The sequence below is a fragment of the Ambystoma mexicanum genome, chromosome 2p (genome assembly GCF_040938575.1).
Source record: "Ambystoma mexicanum isolate Mex_15411 chromosome 2p, UKY_AmexF1_1, whole genome shotgun sequence".
Taxonomy (NCBI): Eukaryota; Metazoa; Chordata; class Amphibia; order Caudata; family Ambystomatidae; genus Ambystoma; species Ambystoma mexicanum.
In genome coordinates this window covers 1,450,480,824-1,450,502,852 of record NC_090923.1, presented here as the reverse complement: position 1 = coordinate 1,450,502,852, position 22,029 = coordinate 1,450,480,824, and the positions used below count along the sequence as shown (strand labels likewise).

General features: G+C 45.9%; 1 protein-coding gene across 1 annotated transcript in view; it reads left to right on the top strand.

Moving 5' to 3' along the window:
- The window catches only part of IQCA1L (IQ motif containing with AAA domain 1 like), a 1,109,403-nt gene that overhangs the window by 89,348 nt on the left and 998,026 nt on the right, over nucleotides 1–22,029 (top strand). Inside the window, exon 2 of the mRNA XM_069646014.1 lies at nucleotides 11,825–12,152. Within this exon, the coding sequence (XP_069502115.1) occupies nucleotides 11,825–12,152 (328 nt within the window). The remainder of the gene's footprint in view (nucleotides 1–11,824; nucleotides 12,153–22,029) is intronic.

Sequence of the window (22,029 nt, the reverse complement as noted above, 5' to 3'; positions counted from 1 at the left end):
GCAGGGGGTGGGAAGTGTGGGGGGAGATCTGACTCCTTCCTCTCTCGGTCTTGTCTTATAGGGGAGACCAGAAGAAGGTCCTTTATACCAATCAAATGGACCCTGGTACATCAGTACCCAGGTTAGTGGAGGCTCTATGGGGTTCTTCTGAGTGCTTGTGTTGAGTCATTATTATGTATTGTGACACTGGATTACCACACTTCATCTTTGGTGAAGTACTTATCTTGATTCATTGCTCCAAGTTGTGACAGAATCAGAAGCCTGCATGGAGGTGACAGATACTCCAGCTGCATTAATGCAGCTGGTCACGGAGCTTCGCAATTATATGACCTCGGCTCATGATTCAAAGCAACATCATATTGATGTACTACAGGATGCAGTACGAGTCCCGTCACAGTTCACCCCTCTCACTGGGGCTACGGCTTCCGGTTCCGGATACCCACTTCCCAGACAGGATCCGGTTCTGGTACTTAGGTCTGCACAGTTCCCTCTGGCACCCCCTGAGAGATTCAGCAGGGATCCTAAAGCGTACTGCACGTTTATGAACCAATGTCGGCTCCATTTCCTTTACCCTCCTGCCTCGTTTCCAGACTCCACCACAAAGGCAACCTTCGTGTTGTCATACCTTGGCGGAACTGCAGCTGCCTGGGCTAATCCGTTATTGGAAACAAATAGCTATATGATTGTGATGCGCTCATCCACGCCATGAACAGGGTTTTTGACATGCAGTACAAAACCCAAGCCACTGATCTTGAGTCGCTCAACCTACGTCAAGGGACATCACCCCTCTTGACGTATCTGGCTCGGTTCAATCAGCTTGCGGCTGAGACCGACTGGCCAGAGGATAAAAAGGCTGCCATATTTTATAAAGGCCTGTCTGAGTAGTTGAAGGATACCCTCGCCACAGTCCCGGTGGTCCCCACAGGCTTTGCGGAACTGCTGAACTTAGTCTTACAGATTGACACCAGGAGGTCTGAGAGGAGAGGCAAGAGGAGAGCTCAACCTCCTATGTCAATGCGTTCTGAGTTAGCCGCTCCCTCGTCCTCTGATACTGAACCCATGCACATTGGGGCAGTACGGGGCCCTTTGACTGCAGCTGAAAGATAGAACCGTCAGAAAAACAGCCTATGTATGTACTGTGGGTCTTCTGAATTTTTTTTGAGGACATGTCCCAAGAAACCCCAGAGAAGGCAGGAAAACACCAGAGCCCGGCAATGGATGGGGTCTCTATGCCGGGTTTGTGTTCGGACTCCTGTATTCTCTCTGCATGTACACAAGTGACTATGTCAGTCAAATTGACGCATGCTACTGACGTCACTGTTCAGTCCAGGGTGGTTATCGACTCTGGGCAACCAATAACTATATGGATCTACGATATGCCCGCAAAAACAGGATCCCTGTGGTGGCCAAGGCAGTCCCAGAAACCGTGAATGTGGTTTACGGAACAGCACGGGTTTCAGGCATGGTCACAGAACAGACAATGCCTTTGATTATGACTAATGATGATGCTCATACTGAAGAGATTGTCTTTGATCTGATAGCCGTACCTCAAGTCCTTTTGGGGCTAGCTTGGTTATCTCTGCATAACACAACGATTGACTAGGTTTCACAGCGTCTGCAGTTTTCATTTGCTTTTTGTAACAGTCAATGCTTTTCGTCACATGGAGTTGTACGGTGTTCTCTTTGCCTGGTCCTCCTGGACACGTCCCCCTTTGATTGGCTCTGTCTCTGTCAAACATCCAGCGGTACCTCTTGAATACGAGTCATAGGCGGATGTGTTCGATAAAAGCAAAGCAGAACAGCTTACACCACACAGATATTACGATTGCCCTATCGAACTAATCCCTGGGTCCAAGATACCAATGGGTCGGGTTTACTCTAACGCGTCAAGAAGACGCTGTTCTCAAAGAGTACATCGATAAGGCACTACAAATGGGGTTTATACATCCTTCTCGCTCCCCAGCCTCACCACCCTTGTTCTTTGTCCCCAAAAAAGAGGGGGACTTGAGACCTTGTATTGATTACCACCGGAGCCTAGCAGGTGAGTGGGGCTCTTAGAGCGACCCCATTTCTTTGTAAAAAGGCCATCCAGGCCGTGTGAGTGCCCCGATTGCTGCCCGCACCTTCCTCCTGCTTCTCCCTCCCTCTGCCCGCCTCCCAGGCCCTCCCACCCCTGTGTTTGGCTGTGTGCTCCGTAGCTAAGTCGGGTCTAGTGACCCTGACCCAAGACCTGCCGCTATTACCACCGGAGCCTAGCAGGTGAGTGGGGCTCTTAGAACGACCCCATTTTTTTGTAAAAAGGCCATCCAGGCCTTGTGAGTGCCCCGATTGCCGCCCGCACCTTCCTCCTGCTTCTCCCTCCCTCCGCCCGCCTCCCAGGCCCTCCCACCCCTGTGATTGGCTGTGTGCTCCGTAGCTGAGTCGGGTCTAGTGACCCAGACCCAAGACCTGCCTCTGTTACCACCGGAGCCTAGCAGGTGAGTGGGGCTCTTAGAGTGACCCAATTTTTTGTAAAAAGGCCATCCAGGCCATGTGAGTGCCCCGATTGCCGCCTGCACCTTCCTCCTGCTTCTCCCTCCCTCTGCCCGCCTCCCAGGCCTTCCCACCTCTGTGATTGGCTGTGTGCTCCGTAGCTGAGTCGGGTCTAGTGACCCACACCCAAGACCTGACTCCATTACCACTTAGAGCGACTCAATTTTTTGAAAAAAAGGCCTTGGTCCATACCTCCATCTAGTTGGCTCACAGCCCCTGCTGTTGCTCCCAATTCTTCCCCCGCCTCTGGTTCCCACCCCCTCCCTCCTCCCTGCCTGCGCCCCATCGAGCGATTGGCTCATTCTGCACTCTTAAGCCACCTCCCCAGGGCAGCCCTCTGCCCGGCAGCCCCTGCTGCTAAGGGCCCCAAGGCAAAGAGCGGCTCCTACACTGGCGGCTCCAAGACGTGTCTGCAGGTGTCCGCAGGGGAAGCCAATGAAGCCAGCAGCCAACAGACACCAACAAACCTGTCAGTGTGGCATGGGTGGGGTGTAGAGCAATTACTCTACTCCAGAAAGCCCTCGCCACTCTACCTTACCTCTCCATAATGCAGACTTCAATAGAATTACAACATGCATAGAGAGATTTGTGACCACCAGCCCAAATCCATTCTTGCCTGGACTGTAAATGTTGCATTGCATAACACACTAACATACCAGCCAATGGAACTAGTGCCTCACCTATAGAATACTGTCAAGATTAGCCTGCGTCACATCTAGACGGGACTATGAATATTAGCATCTGTCAAACTCAGATGGAATTCTTAATCTTAGCCTGCGTCACATCTAGACGGGATTGTGAATGATAGCATGTGCCACACTCAGATGGAATTTTTAATCCTATGTTAAGTCACATCTAGACGGGACTGTGAATGTTAGCATGTGCCACACTCAGATGAAATTCTTAATCTTAGTTTAAGTCACATCTAGACGGGACTGTGAATGTTAGCATGTGCCACACTCAGATGGAATTCTTAATCTTAGCCTGCGTCACATCTAGACGGGATTGTGAATGATAGCATGTGCCACACTCAGATGGAATTTTTAATCCTAGTTTGCGTCACATCTAGACGGGACTGTGAATGTTAGCATGTGCCACACTCAGATGAAATTCTTAATCTTAGCTTTAGTCACATCTAGACGGGACTGTGAATGTTAGCATGTGCCACACTCAGATGGAATTCTTAATCTTAGCTTGCGTCACATCTAGACAGGACTGTGAATGTTAGCATGTGCCACACTCAGATGGAATTCTTAATCTTAGCCTGCGTCACATCTAGACGGGATTGTGAATGATAGCATGTGCCACACTCAGATGGAATTTTTAATCCTAGTTTACGTCACATCTAGACGGGACTGTGAATGTTAGCATGTGCCACACTCAGATGAAATTCTTAATCTTAGCTTTAGTCACATCTAGATGGGACTGTGAATGTTAGCATGTGCCACGCTCAGATGGAATTCTTAATCTTAGCTTGCGTCACAACTAGACAGGACTGTGAATGTTAGCATGTGCCACACTCAGATGGAATTCTTAACTTTGCCCTGCATCACACCTAGATATAAATGTGAATATCAGCATGCGCCACACTTAAATGAAAATGTGAATGATGACAAGTGCAACACTGGAATGGAATCGTGATCACTAGCCTGCCTCACATCTAGACAGAATATTGAAATAAGCAATTTTATAATTAGAATTCAGCTAGCCACACCCCGGTGGAATAGTGAATGATAGCAAGCTTCACACCTAGACATAATTGCAAGGACAGCAAGGCCAACTAATCAATCCACCAACAATTTCATCCCTCTGCATACACCTCTCAAACTCTAACCAAACACAACCACAAGTCTAAAACGCAGCAATCCGCACAAACTTCACTACACTGCAACAACAAAACAAACCACACATAGACTAGCACAACAGCACACGACGGCTACCGACTGTAAAACACCCCAAGCCCAGCCAACGGACCCACCGGGCTGAGGCCGCCAACAGCACAACACTGCTATCTTGCACTTTTCCAGCTTATTCCCACTAACTCACCCAACCTCTCCCTTTTCAGAGCTGCCAGAGCGCCAGGGGACCACCCCAGTGGTGATAGTGTGCGGTACAAATATCCTTTAACATTAACACTATCAGGGTCTCAACGCAATCACAGTGAAAAACCAATATCCATTGCCTCTGATATCGGTGCTCTTGGATCAGTTTTGGTCATTGGCTGTCTTCACTAAGCTCAAACTACATGGGGCGTACAACTTAGTCTGCATCTGGGAAGGCGACGAGTGGAAGACAGCCTTCAAGACGTGGTATGGGCTCTATGAAGATTTGGTAATGCCCTTTTGGGCTAATGAATGGCATTTTCAGCGACATCCTAGATCGGTTTGTGATTATATACTTGGACGATATACTGGTTTACTCACCGTCATTTCAAATACATGTGGAGCACGTGTCAACAGTCCTGCAGCATTTAAGAGAGCACCATCTCTATGTAACCCCAGAAGTGTGTTTTTAACACTACCAAAGTGGAGTTCCTCAGCTATGATCTCACCAACCCTGGGGTTCAGATGAATAACTCTAAGATCAAGGCCGTCCTTAATTGGCCAATCCCCACGTCGACCAAGGCTCTCCAATCATTCCTGGCGTTTGCAAATTTCTATAAACGTTTTATATGCTCCTTTTCATCAGTGGTTTTGCCCCTTACCGCCCGTTGGAATGTAGCAGCACAGTCAGCTTTTGAGTCTCTGTGGGCAACCTTCATAACTGCACATGTCCTGGGTCACCCTGATCACGAATTACCATTATTGGTCGAGGCGGGCACCTCTGGCGTTGCTGTTGGGGCTATTCCTTCACAGGCCTGCCCCGACACAGGTGAGATCTATCCGGTTGCCTGTTTCTCCAGGAAGCTGTCATCATATGAACAGAATTACACTGTAATGGAGAGGGAACTACTGGCCATCAAGGATGCTTTTTCAGAATGGCAGCACCACCTCATGGGGGCCAAGCATCCCATAACAGTGTTCTCTGACCATCGTAACCTGCAGGCCTTCAAGTCCATGAAATGCCTCACAGCACAGCAAGCCTGTTGGTATGCATTGTTTTACTCAATTCGAGTTCTGTATTACCTACCGGCCTTCCCGGTTGATAGCCAAAGCAGACGCCTTATCCCACCTTGATGCCAACACTATGCCTGTCCACCTTGATCAGTTGTTGGTTCTTCATGAGCATTTACTATGTGGCTGCTCTGCTATGGAAGATGTTACAGGACTGGGTGGCCAAGAAACCAGCGGAATTGCAGGAACTCAATCAGGACGTGTGTAAGGGGTGACCCTTTTTGCAAAAGAAATGATACCTTCCCACTGAAGTATCCTGATTTAAAGCCATGCAGTGGGGCCACAACTCCGTTATCGCTGCCCATCCCGGTGGGGCGAAGACCAAAGAACTCCTTCACAGGTGGTGCTGGTGGCCATCTATGAATAGGAATGTGGTGGACTGTCGCATCCTGTGCCATGTGTGCACAATGTAAAATCAGCCCTGGAAAAACAGTGGGCCTTTTGCAGCCTCTACCTGTACCCCATAAGCCATGGTATATGGTATCCATGGATTTTATAGTGGAGATGCCATTAATCCCAGGCTACAACACCATTTGGGTTGTAGTGGACTATTTTCCGAAGCTGGCGCTGTTTATTCCATGTTCTGGTTTGCCATCAGCTCCTGTGCTAGCTGAGATGTTCATGCATCAGGTTTTTCATTTTTTTGGCTTACCCACGATTATCATCACTGACAGACCCAGTTTACGTCCCACTTTTGGCAGTCGCTCAGTTCCGCATTCCGCATTAAGGACTGGTTCTCGAGTTCTTATCATCCCCCAACAGTTGGCCAGACAGAGCGGACCAACTACACCCTGGTGCAATACCTCTGTTGCTTATGTTTGCAATATCAGGGCTCTTGGCTGTCTGTTTTAACTTCTGCAGAATTGGCCTACAACAACAACTCACTCCACACTGCCACAGGTACCTCACCTTTCTATGCTTTATACGGTCAGCACCCCAGGTCCTTGCCATTGGATCTCACCGTTCCCTTGGAAACTTCAGCAGCACTGGCTTGTACCCGTGTTCTTGTCATCATTCATAAGTAGATCTGTTCGTATCTGGGACTAGTGCAGGAGCGCACCAAGCGGTTCGCAGATAGCCACAGGAACTCGGGTCCCAGGTTTACTACTGGCATGCAAGTATGGCTGTCCACCAAGTACTTTAAGATACCTGGCAAGAAATCTCTTCTCCCTCGCTACATTGGCCCTTATGTGGTTTCTGCTGTCATAAACCCGGTGGCTGTGCGATTGACTCTGCCGACCCGATGGAAGGGACATCCTGTGTTCCATGTCTCTCTGATCAAGCCCTGGCGGCCTACCACCCGTTTGCCTGTCTGCCCGATTGCTGTTAATGTAAGTGGTTCTGAGGATTTTGAGGTGTCTGCCACCTTGGACATGCGGCTACGAGCAGGTGTACCATATTACTTGGTGGACTGGAAGGGTTACCTTCCTGAGGAACGGACCTGGGAACCCCTGACCAACATCCATGCCCCGCTGTTGCTTCGGCGTTTCCATGCTTTGAGGGGTGTGATGGTGCCTTTGGGGGATAGTACTGTCATGCCTGCCATGCCGATCGGGTTAATCCCTTTACTAACCTACCCTTCCGTGATTCGTTGGCCGTTCTATCTTCACGCCGGACTCCACATTGAACTGCCAACCTGACCCTCGGTAAGGATACCTTTACCTGTAGAGATTGTAGTTTGGTGGGGAAGGAGGACAGGGGGTGGGAAGTGTGGGGTGGAGGAGGAAAGAAGAGCGATCTGACTCCTTACTCTCTCGGTCTTGTCTTATAGGGGAGACCAGAAGGAGGTACTTTATACCAATCAAACGGACCCTGGTAAATCAGTACCCAGGTTAGTGGAGGCTCTATGCGGTTCTTCTATCCTATCTTGGTGAGATACTTATACGCTCCTCTTTCCTTGCCTCTAGCCTGGTGTATCCTGTGGTTTATAACCTCGCTCTTTCAAATGAATTGCTCCTTTTGATTGTCATGTTATAACAGTCCGAGGGGTGTATTATTAGGAAGGTCTCCATTTGTCTGAGGAGATTGGGGCACATGGAGTCCAGTTGATCTATTCTACCAGAACAATTGTGATACCACGCACTTCCTGGGTGAGTGCTTGTGTTTAGTCATTATTCTGTACTGTGACACTGGATTACCACACTTCATCTTTGGTGAAGTACTCATCTTGATTAATTGCTCCGAGTTGTGATAGCTCTCTCCCTTTGACCTTTTCCTTTGATCCTCCTCCATCTTTCTCCTCATTCAAATTCTATGTTTCTACTCTGCTTCTCTTGCTGGTCGTCCCCTTCTTCTATACTGGTCCTCCTTTTCTGTGACATTCCCCTGCTCTCCTGTAGGTCTCTCCTAGCTTTCTCTTCCGCTTTTGCTTGCAGATCTTTGTCTCTACTGGATTTCTCTCATATCAGTCCTCCGCTCCCTCACTGCTCTCTACTGGCTTGCTGTCCTATTGGTACTCCATGCTCTCACAGATCTCTAGTGATTTTCTCTCCTAAAGCCCTTCTGAACTCTTGTCCCCCCCTCCTCCTCCTTTCCCAGTCTCACCTTCTATTGCCACTGTCAGGAAGCCTTTGTAGGTTGCACAGAAAACTGTTCACAAGTGTTGATCACAGACTCTTCATTGGCATATAAGTCAAACACAAAATTTTGGGTGAAAGAAGAAGAAACCAAAGCAACATCTCTTGCAGTGAGTGTGATAACATCTCACCTCCCAGTGGCATTGTAGATTTCCCAAGGTTCCCCAGCCTTTTCTTCTGACCTTGTTCCTCAAGGGTACTTAATCTGTAAATTACATGTGTGTTTTTATTATGAGGTGCCGAGCCACAGGGGACTCGGTTGGCTCGGCCGCTATCCAATGTACCTCCCAGAGGGTGGTTGAACAGCGATTCCCTGGTGTCTCCCTTCCTTCAGAGATACACTAGTTCAACAAAACCTTTAGCTCTGTCATTGCTTGAAAGGAGGCCTGAGGGCTACAGTCCCACTATGCTGTAGGAATGTCAAAGTGTAATGGCAGAGGACATGGAAAATATAAATGTTCACCAAATTATAAAACAAGATTTGAATTAAAACCACTGTTTGCAGGAAACTCTCATAGGAGAGTTTATTCTAACTGCAACTTCTTAATAAAATCACATACCATGAGCGTTCATGTAATGCCAACGCAGGGAGAAAGCAATCCACGAACAATATTGAAACACACCTTTATTTATTTAATTGTTTATTTATAATGCGCCTAATACAGTACCTGAGTTCGGTTTCTAAGCACGGATCTGGGATTCGAACCTCTGTTGCTTTGGGTGGTCTTGCTTTCAAGACCAGCGCGTTGGCCCTGTGCTAGCCTCCGTTCACATTACTTTCGAGGCTGACTTAAAGACGATGCTTAGACCGATGGTGGTCAATCAAAGCCACAGATCTCCCCTACTTCGTAAAATGGGCAGCTGGAAAAGACTGCAGAGGTGCTCCTACGCTAATCTGTATCTGCAAGATGGCGCTGAGGGTCCAAACCATACTTGGAAATGTCAGTGCCAACCTTTGAGCCATAAAAGTATAATTTAAGCCCTGACCAGTATGAAAAGGGGAACAGTAATTACATAGATTTTCAAATGGAACATCAGGCTAGGCAGAGCCAATTAAGGACCTCAAAACAAACCGCTCATTGAAAAGAATCAATTCAGGTCTGGCTTACAAAGACATCCACCTACCCTGGACTATGAAAGATGCTGGAGAGAATGCTGCAAAAAACTGAGAGCAATCGGATGCACTGCCCACCTCTGTCTGGAAACATGGGAAGATTAATACCTGGGAAAATGTAGTTCACCTGCTGTCAGCTGTGCGACAGATGCTCTGCCAGCAGTATGCCGGAGGTTCTACCACTAGATCAAGTGGCACATTGAGGAAATAACCTAGAGACTGGTTCTAACAGCTAGACCTGAGACCACAAGCAAGGCCTGAGCGCTTGGTGCTTCCCTGAGGAATCTTTGAAGAACTCCTGGTAGGCGGGAGAGAATAGTGTCTGCCTTAAAAGGACCGGAATGAAGGAGGGAGAAAAACGTGTTACCATTGTGGTATTTCTTTGAAGACCAGAGATCCTACAAGAGGTAGAATCTTGTGTATCCTGTGACGAATCTCGGGTATTTGTCCCTTCTCCCCAAGGGGGAGCCCCCCCTGTGAGGCGATCCTACAACGCAAACCCTTCCTTAGGGGTCGAGGAGAGTTGGACCTCACAGGGAGAGACTCCCCATTTTTGGACCTCAGGAATGAAGACTGGAGCGTGTCTAACATAAGAATATGTATTGGGAATCGGGATATAAAAATCTTGAATCAACAAGATAAAAGAAGAGACATTGTAAGACAGAGACGTTATGACGTAGAAAGTCTAATAAGGGGTTAAGATAAACTCACCTTAGGAAAGCCTGAATGTAAAGAAAGGAAAGAGTCTACAAGTGATGACAAGAGTGTGAGAAAGTACCTGAAGGGAAGCTATTGTAAATATAGAACCATAGAAAATACGAAACCCTTAGACTATTCTAGAACTACAAGAAGTGATGTCAAAGATTGTCCAAAGAGAGTACGCTGAGAAATACCCTCTACAACAGGGAAAGACTGTAAATAAAAAAGTACCAGGCGATAATAAGACATTCTCTTGGTCCATTTAAGTTAGTTAAATATAGTGGTTGGGCCAGACAGAGTTAGTTTGGACAGAGGCCATTTTTACTTTGGGGTTCCTGACATCTGAGGAGCACCTTTAGTTTCCTTAGATAGGTAGGGTATTCCCTTTAGTGACACGGAAATTTAGGCCTTTTACTTATTGAATAGGTATTGAATCATGTCCTCAGCGTGTCCGACTTCTTCCGAGCCACCACAATGCGCAGTAGGGTACTGGCAGGAAATCATCTGGTGTTTGTTTTGTTAGACTAGGGACGGACTTTGAAAGCTTAGTTTTACAAGCACTTTTGTTGGACAAAATTGGATGATGTTTTATAGAAGCATAGTGCTAGCCAGGATACTAAAGAACTCATTATGGATATGTTTGACCACTCTGTGCTAGCCCTTAAACTTTAGACTTTGGTTACTGAAATAGGATGTCTGGAGGGACAGAGATTTTTTACATTATAATCCTGAGGTATAGAGAGCACGGGAGAACCCCACTTTAAGTTGTATTATCCTTCACACTAGTTTCTCGAGTATTTCCTTAGAATTTCTTGAATACTTGCCTAGTACATACAGGCTTTAAACCAACCCAAGACCTTGCTTTTCCATTTTTCATAAAGAATTGTGAAACTTCATTTGTGCAGTACGTTCTATCATTGCCCAACTTCCCCACACATCTACAGTCTATTGAACCAAATATAGGAGCATTATCTCTGTGGGACTGTAGAAGTCCAAAGGGTTGTCGGATCCATCCATTGATATTACTTCCTCCATTAAGACCCCCAACTCTCTCTTGCCCTCAAATCTCGGGGTCCGTGCCCCCAACCTTCACTATCCCTCCACTGTCTTTGTCGGAGTGCATCACAGGTCCAGCAAACTCTAGAAAAAGACTTGTAAATCATGTGAATCTTTAACTGTACCAACACCCTTCCAAAAATGGTCAAATAAGGAGAGTTCCTTTCCTTTTAAGAGGAAGCTCTCTTTTCTTCTGCTGAAGTTTTGGATTACTCGGAGAAAACGCCATTTAGTCAGGCAGCCCTATTAGGAAGGCCCCTGACTTCGAGTGTGGAACAAATATTCTTTGAGTGCTGCTGCTGGCCTGCTTCAATGAATCTCTGCAATGTTCCCCACTCCCAACATGGCTATGTGGCCACCAGAATCTCCAGTCCTCTCACAGGCCCAATGATTGGAACAGTGGGGCCCACACCAGACACTTATCCGTCACCAACACTGATAGGATTCCACGCCCCCAAACTCCGCTGCTCGCTGTGGTATTGTCAGACATGTGTGTGTGTGTGTCTTAATGGGCGTTTGTTGGTTTCTATGGCTCTGTTTGTGTGTGCCAGGGTCTTATGCTGGCATCAATTCCTGGCTTTGCCTCTATGTGTGTTCGTGTCTATTTGATGCAGTGACCCTCGTTGTGACTTTGGAACCATAGTGATGCCTGTGCCAGTCTTTCTGCCCATGTAAGTGACTTATAACAGTAGCTAATAGTTCTTTGAGTCATTTTCTTCTCCATCTCATTGCAGCACTTACAACAAGATGTGGGTGGATTCTCATCTAACCCTTTCGGACCTCCTGGTGCAGGAGATCCCCCTGAAGCCACCACAGCCGGAAAGGGATAGGCTGGTATTCTTTCAGATGTTAGCCACTCTCTACATTCGCTACATACAGATATTCAGGAAGCTGGACACTGCCTATGACCAGATTGTGCACCCACAGAAGCGACGGGTGGTGCGCGTGGTGCTGGATGCTGTAATGGGTCGTCTGCTAGAAGTCAAGAATGAAATGGTGCAGGCAGAATTCTCAGAGTTTCACTATATGGACGACATCCTGCAGGATCTCAAACTCACTCCGGTATGTTTGCTCTTTTTTTGGTGTGATCAATCTGGCACTCAGTGATTTGCTACACCAGTGGCCCTTTGCACTGTCTAACCCATTCAGGAGAAGGAGCCATGTTCTTGTCGGAGATGGGGCTCGATCAGTGGAAATTGATTTTGGGTGTGTACTGAGCAGACTCTGTCCCAAGTGGATCCTAAGTTGGTATTTGGCAGAATAATTCTGTGCTGGATCCTTCGGGAAGGAGAAGTCCACTGAGATCCATGCAATTAGTACTGAGTTTGTAATCTGTTGCCTACTCCTATAGCTAAGCCTGAGGCAAAACATGAGTTCCATTCTCTTGTAGAGGCCACTATGGGCAGGTGTTGTGAAGCTTTTGCACCCCAGGGCTATCTATGTATGCACCTAACAAACGCCCACGGTTATCAATAACATCTCTAAGCAGAATGCCTTTTTACAACAAAGCATGTTTGCGAAAGGCAGCATAAGCTCTCTGATCACAAAATACAATTCATGATCCAAAGCAACCAACCACTGAATACATTGAAAGGCAACTGGGGGGTTTGGAAGCAGGAGTCCTAGTGCAGGCTTGTGAATCTGAAATGCGTGAACAACGTTTTCATTGCATTGGGTTAGATCCACATTGGCTGACTTCTCACTCTAAGCTGCGACAGAGCACGTGATTTGCTCCGGCTTTTATTAAAAAAAAGTAACCCACTTCTGACCGTATTTAAATGCTTTAAAGTGTGTTCACAAGAGTGAAGGCTACTCTGCAAGAAATAACTTGAAAATTATCCATACTAGATCTTTCAATAAGGTTATTCTACTGAAATGCATAAAGGGAAAGCACAGATAATACAGTCCACAAAAACTGCTAACAGACTCAATGGTATACATAGGGCCTAAATACAGGTTCGGCGGTAACCGTGCCGGTGCTACCGGCGGGTTGCCGCCGGACCCATACATATTTACCGGAGCCTGACTTCCGGGTGCCACTGGGAGATTACAACCCCGATGGCCTGGAAAGTCGGGCGCCGGTAAAATGTAAATCCCCAATCCCGTATGGGAGTGGGGACACGGAAGCACCGGCACCGTTGCTAACAGTGCGGGTGCTTCCGTGACCGGTCTGCCTACAGTGGCCGATGTGCCCTGCAGGGTCAGACCTGTCGGGGACGGCGGCTCCAGCAGGCAGACCTGTAATATGCCAGTCTGGAAACAATGGACTTGTTTCCAGACCGGCAGGGTCATAATGAGGCCCATAATGACCCTTGAGTTTGAGAGGGAGCCAGTCGATCCTTACGCCTGTCTGGGAAATTCCAATAGATGATGCTTTAAATGAATAGCAAAATAAATGAATATTGGGCCTTATTACAATAGTGGCGGTCCGGAAACAAGGGTACCAGCACCCTTGTTTCCGAACCACCACATTCTGAGTCTGCCTGCTGGATCCACTCTGCCCGAAAGGTCTGGCCAGTCACGGAAGACAGACCAGTCACAGAAGCACCAGCCCCATTAGCAACGGTGCCAGTGCCTATGTGTCCCCACTTCCATAGAGTCCTATGGGACTCTGTGGGAATGGGCACTAACATTTTTCCAGCGCCTGCCTTTCCAGGTAATCGGGAAGTCAGGCGCTGGTAAATATTTACGGGTCCAACGGAAACCCGTAATTTCTTCGTTTGCGAGTTAAAGAATTTTTTTTATTTGTGCAACATATAGCTCTGTCTTGGCTTCTTACATATGTTTATTGCTACATATGGCTCTCACACCTTTCCAACTTGGGCTGTTTTCTGATGAGCCATTCCCTCTCCATCAAATGTGTCATGTGTGCCTTCTATTTCTCACTTCCACCCCTTTGTCATTCTTGGTACTCGGGCTACAAAATAGGAATCTGGTCTGTCTCTACTGATAAACATTTCCAACTTGTCTTTCCTCCTTGTCACAATCCTTAAATAAACCTAAGGCTGTGACGAGGAAGAGGAGGACTAAATTACCCTTTTTTGTTTTCTAGCATAGAACTACCTATCATTTTATCGCTCAAATTCCATTTAGGTAAACAGTTCATAAGGGTGATTACTGTTAGCTATGTGATGCAGTTGCCCTATAACGTAGTAGCATAATTGAGGCAAAACACAAAGGGACAATAAGGAAATAGTTCTGTAGTCTTGGGGAGCACTTGGGAAACACTCCTAGTCAGAGAAGGGTTTATCCGAGGTTTTTAAAAATATTTGTTTAAAAATGTCAATTCCATTGGTTTTCTATAGTCATTAAAATGTACATTGTTAGGGCAGAAATTAGATGCACAATTTGTTTTGGATATAATCCGTCTTTGAGAATGCAATTTATGAAAAAAGAAACTAGAACAAATAAATCTGCTTGATAAAAAAAGAAATGGGCACATACACCATATTCATAATGTGTAAATGCATGTATACTTTAAATAAGAAATAAATAGTATAGCTCACCTGCCCATTTCAATTTACATCCAAACCCATCCATTATAGATGAAAATGAGCACTATGTGTAACCCTGTATTCATTACTAATGCATGAAAACATGCCTAGTAATGGTCCATGGTTTCATATTACAGCCATTTCTACTGAATGCATGTTTCTAGTTTATTTAACATTAAATATAGCTGACTGTCACAGATGGCACAAAAGTCACCCCAAATCTCAGAGACTGTTAAAGAGTTTTTATTAATATTTCTGGGGCCCAAGTGCCGTCCATCTCTCCCCTGTTTTATTTAGCAGCTCCTTACTCACCCAGTCACCCCTGAACCCAGGTTAGTATTTACAGAAGGTTCGCCCCTGCAGTCTACATTTTTGTCTTATGCAATGGATGAGGACCTGAAGGCAGATTGGCCTTTTCTAACTAAACTCCCTCTGGGACTTCCTAACTTTCTCTACTCTAACCAGTTGTTCTATTGGGGTTTGGGAATTGTGCCTTACAGACACATGCTTAGAGTCAGTTCCCCTTCTATCATGCACTGTCTCTTCTCCCCCTCTCTTATTTCTCTCTACCTACTTCTCCACACTCCTCAATCCAATCTTCTGTCCATCCGATGTCTTCCACTCCTCCTAGGCCTTGTCTCCATCTTTGATGTTACTCCTCTCCCCTGATTCTCTACCATTCCCTCTTCCACTCCCTCTTCCATATTAATACTTTATCCTCCCCGCTGCTTTTCCCTCTTCCATGCTACTACTTCCTCCTCCTCCTCCTGCCACTACTCCATCCTCCAGCTGCTATTCAACCACTCGTCTTTCACCCTGTACCATACACTTCACATTCACTCCCTTTTCTAACCACACTCGCCACACTCGCATGCGCACTCACATTGCAGTACCACTTCCACTCCCTAGCCAATACCTCACCTGCTCCTGAAAATGCCTCCACATTCAACAGGCAAGCATGCGAGAGATAAAGGCGTTTGTCATGGTAAAGGTAACATCATGAAACTAATCCTAAGTGAACTGTTATTGACAAGGCCCGCGTGCGCAGGGAACAGCCTCTCTGGGTTGAATCCACGCAGGAGGGGTCACATGGACCCGATCCCTCACACTTTGGCGGGGCATACCAGAAAAGGGCCCGAGGTTCGGAGTGTGACTACCGCTGTATTACTTTCCAATACAGACACACATCTGGGGAGGGGGAACTCCCCAGACCGGGCAGCCAGAGCCAGTATACCTGGACCTATTCGGATAAAGGGCACGGGAGAGGGCAATCCCCTATTTGCAGGAGCCACGCAGCAAAACACTATTTGCACATTCGACAAAGAGTCGGCACACGATTGAGTACTCGCCTGGCGGGCACGCATAACACTCCAGCCGCAGAGACGGTTCACCATCACCTGCCCCTGCTCACATTTTGCGCACATTAAGGGTGACTACCACAAAAAGAAAAAAAGGCAGCATTCCTCCCCTACGTCCTCACGTGTAAAATGCAGTAAGATATAGGAAGGAACCTAGCTGTCAGAAACCACCTGTACATGCCAATTTACTGGCATATTACTGGTTGAACGGACTCGTGCACCGTTGGGAATATCTGAAAAGGAGGGCATGGCCTTACACATGCCAATTACCCACTGTGACGAATCCAGGGAATTCGTCCCCTATCCCTAAGGACGAGCCATCTCTTCTGGGACTAGGGAGGTGAGCTCGCTTAGCTTAATGCTCCCTGGGGGACAGGGCAAGTGGGATCCCACTGGATTGACCCCCATTAAAAAACAGAAACTTCCCCGTCCTCACGAGGAGCACCGCAATGAAACGAAAGGCACGCAGCGGCTCTGTGGAACCAGGCAGGCAAAGCGCAGTCATACCTCTGGGCGGGGTTGCAAACATACCCTAGGGCGGGGCGAGAGAATCAGCAGGGCCCCATGGTGAGGCATGAGAAACTAGACCCTAAGGCGTAGTGAACGAAACCAGACCCTAGGGTAGGGTAAGAGACAAAATACCCGTAAGTGGGTTGAGGCAAACCTAAACCCAGAGCAGCATGAAATCCAAGAGCTGCCTCAAGGGCCAGAAAGCACAGAATTTTCTTGGTATAGAGTAGCATGGTTGCCCTCATTACAGGCAGGCTCATGGACAAGACAGGGCCAAAACGGTGAAAAGATAAACAGACTTTATGGAACTGCGTAAAAGAAAACTGGCAGAAAAAGAAATTCCGCTTTAGACTGTGTGACATGGGCAAGGAGCCCTATTGAGAAAGACATGCCAGGGTGGGGCTTAGAAAGCAGCCACCATTCCATTGCAAGAGGCTAGGGCCAAAGTGTATCTCTTGTTGTATTTTTACATTTTGTCAATAGTGGTAAGGACAGAGCTTAGGTTAGTCCATGTTTTTGGACTGAGGAATGTGGCAAGTCAAACATAGGAGACGGACAAGAAGACCGGTTTCAAGGGAGTTTATTTATTTATTTTATTGACTCAAAATGTTTACACATTCTTTTACAATCTTTATAGAAGCATTTTCTGTCCAGATTTTCCCAATCTGCCTCCACATGATCCGGTTGGTTTGGAGAAATAATAAAAAGCGTACCTGATAGGAGTTCCACATAGTTCCACATGACACAGGATCTATTGACAGATTTGGTCGGTTTACATGGTCATGGTACGTCAAACCTGTTCACCCAGAGGGAGGCAAAGTCCAGCGGGGGATAAGAGAGTAGGGGCGCTTCCTGCCCGATGTCCAAAGGCTTTCACAGAGGGTTCGTCCACTTGTAATCCTACAGGGCTCGAGTGCAAACCTATTTCTATGATTTTGTAAAGTCAATGTGATGTAGAAATGGAACCACTGCAATGGTTTCGCTGGTGTTGTCGCCCTCCATTAGACGATTCCACCAACTCTCTTCTTCATAGTGGTAAAGGTCCTTAAAGATATGAATCATGTGGGTGGTTCTTTCTTTCGTGAGGCCAATACAATTTAATAGGAGATGTCTCAGGGATTCCTTAGGTTCAACTCTCCCACAGAACCGACACCCATCTGAATCCGATGTGCCTCTAATTGCCCTTATTTCATTCGTTGTCAGAATGTTGAGGCGGGCTCTCATGAAGGTTTGACGATATTGCTTGTTTGGGGAATTTCCTTATATAGTTTATTTTTCTGCTAGTTGAAGTTATGTGAGCAGCCAGTTTGTAGGATCCTGCTAAGTCTTGAGTCTTTATCCAGTCCCAAGTTTCCAACTTTGTCGCCACTTTTGTTGGGTTATGTTGTTGGGTTATGCACTAGTCCGTCTTCTGAGGATCCTATTTCTTGTAAAGTCAAACTAGCACTCTCTCGCCAGTTCTTTAGCGCTTTCGAGTTTGCCCCAAAAATGTCCTTGTGAATTGTATTAAAGATAGGTGGACGATCTGGCATAATCATCTTTCTGAAGAGCATCAGTTTATTCCTCCACAGCTTGCAAAGATCCAATACATAGTTCGCTTCTTATAACAGGCATTGGAGTAGAGGGCGGTAGAGTTAGTAGCTCTCTCCAGAAATGACTTTCTAATTTTAGCCAAAGTCTTTCTGGTAGGTTTAGGTATGCCTCCGCTCCATAGGTTATTGATGGAATCACCTTAGCTCGGTAGTATTGGAGAATTGGCCTCATGGAGAACCGACAGAATTTTCTTTCAATTGCCTTGGCTTGTGATGTCAGTTTTTTTACCTTGTCCCAGAGGTGTTCTTGCATCATTTGTTCTGTTTGATCATTACTCAAGATCACTACTAGATATTTGAAATCAGAAACAGTCTGAATTTCTACTCCTTCCAAATGCCAGGTAAAGTTGATGTTCAGTCTATTTGCTTTTTGGATGGACATTATCTTGGTTTTGGTGGTGTTCATTTCCAAATTGTTCTTTCCAATGTATCTGCTCAGGTTATCCAACTGTCTTTGCAGACCTATGGGTGTTTGGTCTAATCGGATTAGATCGTCTTGGTATTGCAGGCGAGCGATCACTTCTCTTCCCATTTTAGGTGGGTAGGATCTAACTAGGTTCTCTGAATCCTTAAAATCCCATAGGTATGCATTAAACAGGGAAGGCGCCAAGGGGTACCCCTGTTTAACTCCTCTTGATGTTTGTATAGGTTTGGAGAGGGTGCCCAGCTGGTTTAGGCGCACTGACACTGACGTCTCCATATGCAAGGCTTCTATTTGTTATAGTATTGTTCTTGGGCATTCTTTAGCATCCAGTTTCTCCCAGAGCAACTCCCAATTGACCTGGTCAAAAGCTTGGACCAGGTCAATGAAAGCCATGTACAGATCCGGTCTTCCTTCCTTGGTCCTTACTTTTAAGATGTTAATTAGGAATATGTTAGCCACCGTTCCCACTTTTTTTATGAAGCCGGATTGGAACGGGTCTCTTAGATTTTTTTCTGTTGCCCATTTAGAGAACATATCCAGCAAAGTAGAGCCATAAACCTTGCCAATAACGTCTAGTAACACTATTGGCCTATAGATCTATGGGTGGTCTCTGGGTCCATGTTTATAGATAGGAACTATGATGGCTTTTTTTCCAAGAAAGGGGGATCATTTTGGTTTGCGTAATGATGGTAAAGACTTGGGTGATGAAGGTGGCCCATTCTTCAGGGGCTTCTTTTAAATGGGCGTTCGTCAAGCCGTCTGGCCCGGGGGCTCTTGAGCTGTTCAGTTTCTTAATTTTCATCATAATTGATGTTGTCAATTGGTAAAATCCATTGAGACCTACTCACGTTGGAAGGTCTTACATTTTCTGAATTTGGATTTTTAAAGAGGGTTGTGAAGTGGTCATTCCATTTGTCCTCTCCCAACTAACTATGGATTATATTTGCGGGGCTACTCGCTAATGATTTGATCACTGACCAGAATTCTCTTGAGTTTCTCCCCCTTAGTAGTCTCAACATGGTTTCTGAGTCTTCCTGATTCATAATGGCCTTGTGTGATCTTAGCCAGTTTTTGTACACCTTTTTAATCCGGTGTGCTTCTTCCCAATCCTTCTTGTCACGTGATTTGTTTGCTACTCGCACTGCCCTTCTCACTTTCTTCCTTTCTTCGACTAGGCTTTTGTCAAAAGTGTGTTTGTTTTCATTTGGGTTTCTTGCTGGGATGGAGGTCTTGTGTCTATAAACATTTAAACACTGGCCGAAATCCACTTTCCTCTCACAGTTAATTGCTGCTCTTTTGGTGTACGCCAGAGTTAAGTTTCTCACCTCCTCTATATTGACTCTAAGTCCTATTCTTCCACCTGCTTCTTCGATGTCCGTTCTCATCGTTTTGCGTATTTCATGGTGGGTTTTCCAGTCGAATTCAAGGAGATTATGGTCGCTGTTCTCACTGCGTACAACCTGGAAATTAGTGACATACGTTAAGCATTCTCGTGAAACAAAGATGTGGTCAGGTGTTGCGCGGAGTGAGTTTCTTTCCCAAGTTTGAATATGGTTACCAATATCTTCTTTTAGGAGATGGAGATTATGTAGATCCCATGTTTTCATCACTTTTGCCCATTTTGTCCCTCTTTTCATCTTTAAGGTCGTTGTTGAGGGATCCTTGGTGTTTCGTTTTACTTTAGGGTATTCCAGGTTGAGATCTCCACAAACAATCAAGTGACAAGGATGGTACTCCGACTCAATTGTATTCAGAATTTCATTGGTATGTTTTAGGAACTGTTCGTCACTTTGCATTCGAGGATTCCAGTAAGCGTTTATTATTATCAAATCTTCTGCTTTAGTTGGTGTTATAGCTTGCTGGAATCCTTCCCACTTTAGATGTAATACTTGAAGATATAGTGATGATTCTATTGTCTTGATTACTCAGAGTTCTTTATTAGATCAGACCAAAATCAGAAGACCTGAAAAAGGTCGGCCAAAGACACCTTTAGCTGCAGGGGTGAGGAAGGCTTCGTATCCATCCAAAACCGGTTGGTCTCTCAACCAGGTCTCCTGGAGACAAAGTACATCATAGTCATCTCGACACACATCGCTAGGTTTTAGAAGATGATCAAAACCTCTTGTGTTCCACAATCCAAATTTCAGGGAGGTTATGTATCCTGTTGACTCTTTAAAGGAGTCATCCTTCTCTTCCGCCTTCCTGATTTGCTATCTTCGGTTGGTCTGATTCAAAGCTTTTGAGATCCATCTCCATTGTTGTCCCTCTTGTGATGGTGTTATTGCTGAGTCGACCTCTACTGGTTTAGGGTCATCCAACTCACTTACTTTCGTAGTGAATGTGATCTTTAATTTGGATAGTGGACCCTTAGGGTAGCGACCCAATCCCCAATGGGTCTTTAGGTATTGATGTTCCTTCCTTCTGTCCCACAGGAGGCGTTAGGTCTTTTATTTTGTTTGGATTTTCCTTTATTAGGGATGCTCAGACTCCCTTACTGGACTTGCTAGTGATGTTTGGTTTAACAGACTTTACCTTTTGGCAATGTTCACGATCGTCATCCCTTTTCTGATCTCGATGTTTATCACCTGTTCAGGTTTTTGTCTGTTGATTCCATAATGGGTCATCGATTTTTCGAGCTTTTGATCTATCGCTCTGTTTTTTCTCTTCCTTCCCCTTTGATCCTCGATAGATGGATAATTGATATCCCAGCATTAGGACGTTTTCTGCTGCTTGTGATATCATCGCTCTAACCACTGGTGAAGGAATGTGGAGGTAGACGCTATCAAGTTTCCCACTCACTCCAAATTCAACGATTTTGATATCTTCCTTAGCGATTGATCTTAGAGTGGGTATACATTGGAATATGATCAGAGTATTTTTCCTGTTAAGGATTGTTCCATCGGCTTTTCCTATTGTTTCGAGTCAAAACTTTTCTGTCGCTCTTGATTTTGTTCTTATAGGTTACCCTTTGATCTCTGTTCTTTTTGAAGGTCTCTTCCGATTTTCTCGATGTTTGAGCCTTTCTCAGATTTTCCTTCTCCTTCTGTAGCTTATTGTCCCATGTTACTCGTCCACCGCTCTTTTCTCTCTAGTCAACCCTTCTAGTTTTATCGACTTGCTTTATTGGATGACCACTGGGAGTGCTCTTGTTTCGTGTCTCTCTCTTTGATGATTTTTCTTGTTGTTTCTTCAAGTCGTCCCGTCCCTTTCTTTCTATTTCAATTTTCTCTCGTCTGTCAGCCAATGAGAAAAAAGGGGGTGACATGATTTTGTGGCTGCCATTTGTGTTGCTTATCAAAGGCGTATGTAGTAGTTGATCGTTTTCTTCTAGACAGTAAACCTCCGACTCCTCTGTTCAGTATTGTGATAAATCCACCAGATCGGTTGAGTCTTCTGAGTCTATAGTCACAATTCGCTTAATTGTCGTTGGAGTTAACAAGGAATTGCCCTCCATTTTCTGGGGCGGTTCTTTAAGGGAGGGATTAGAGATCACCCTTTGAGCCAGCACAGAGAGGGCAGCTTCCTCCTCTGATTCTTCTGCAATCCCTTCCTTTGCATTGA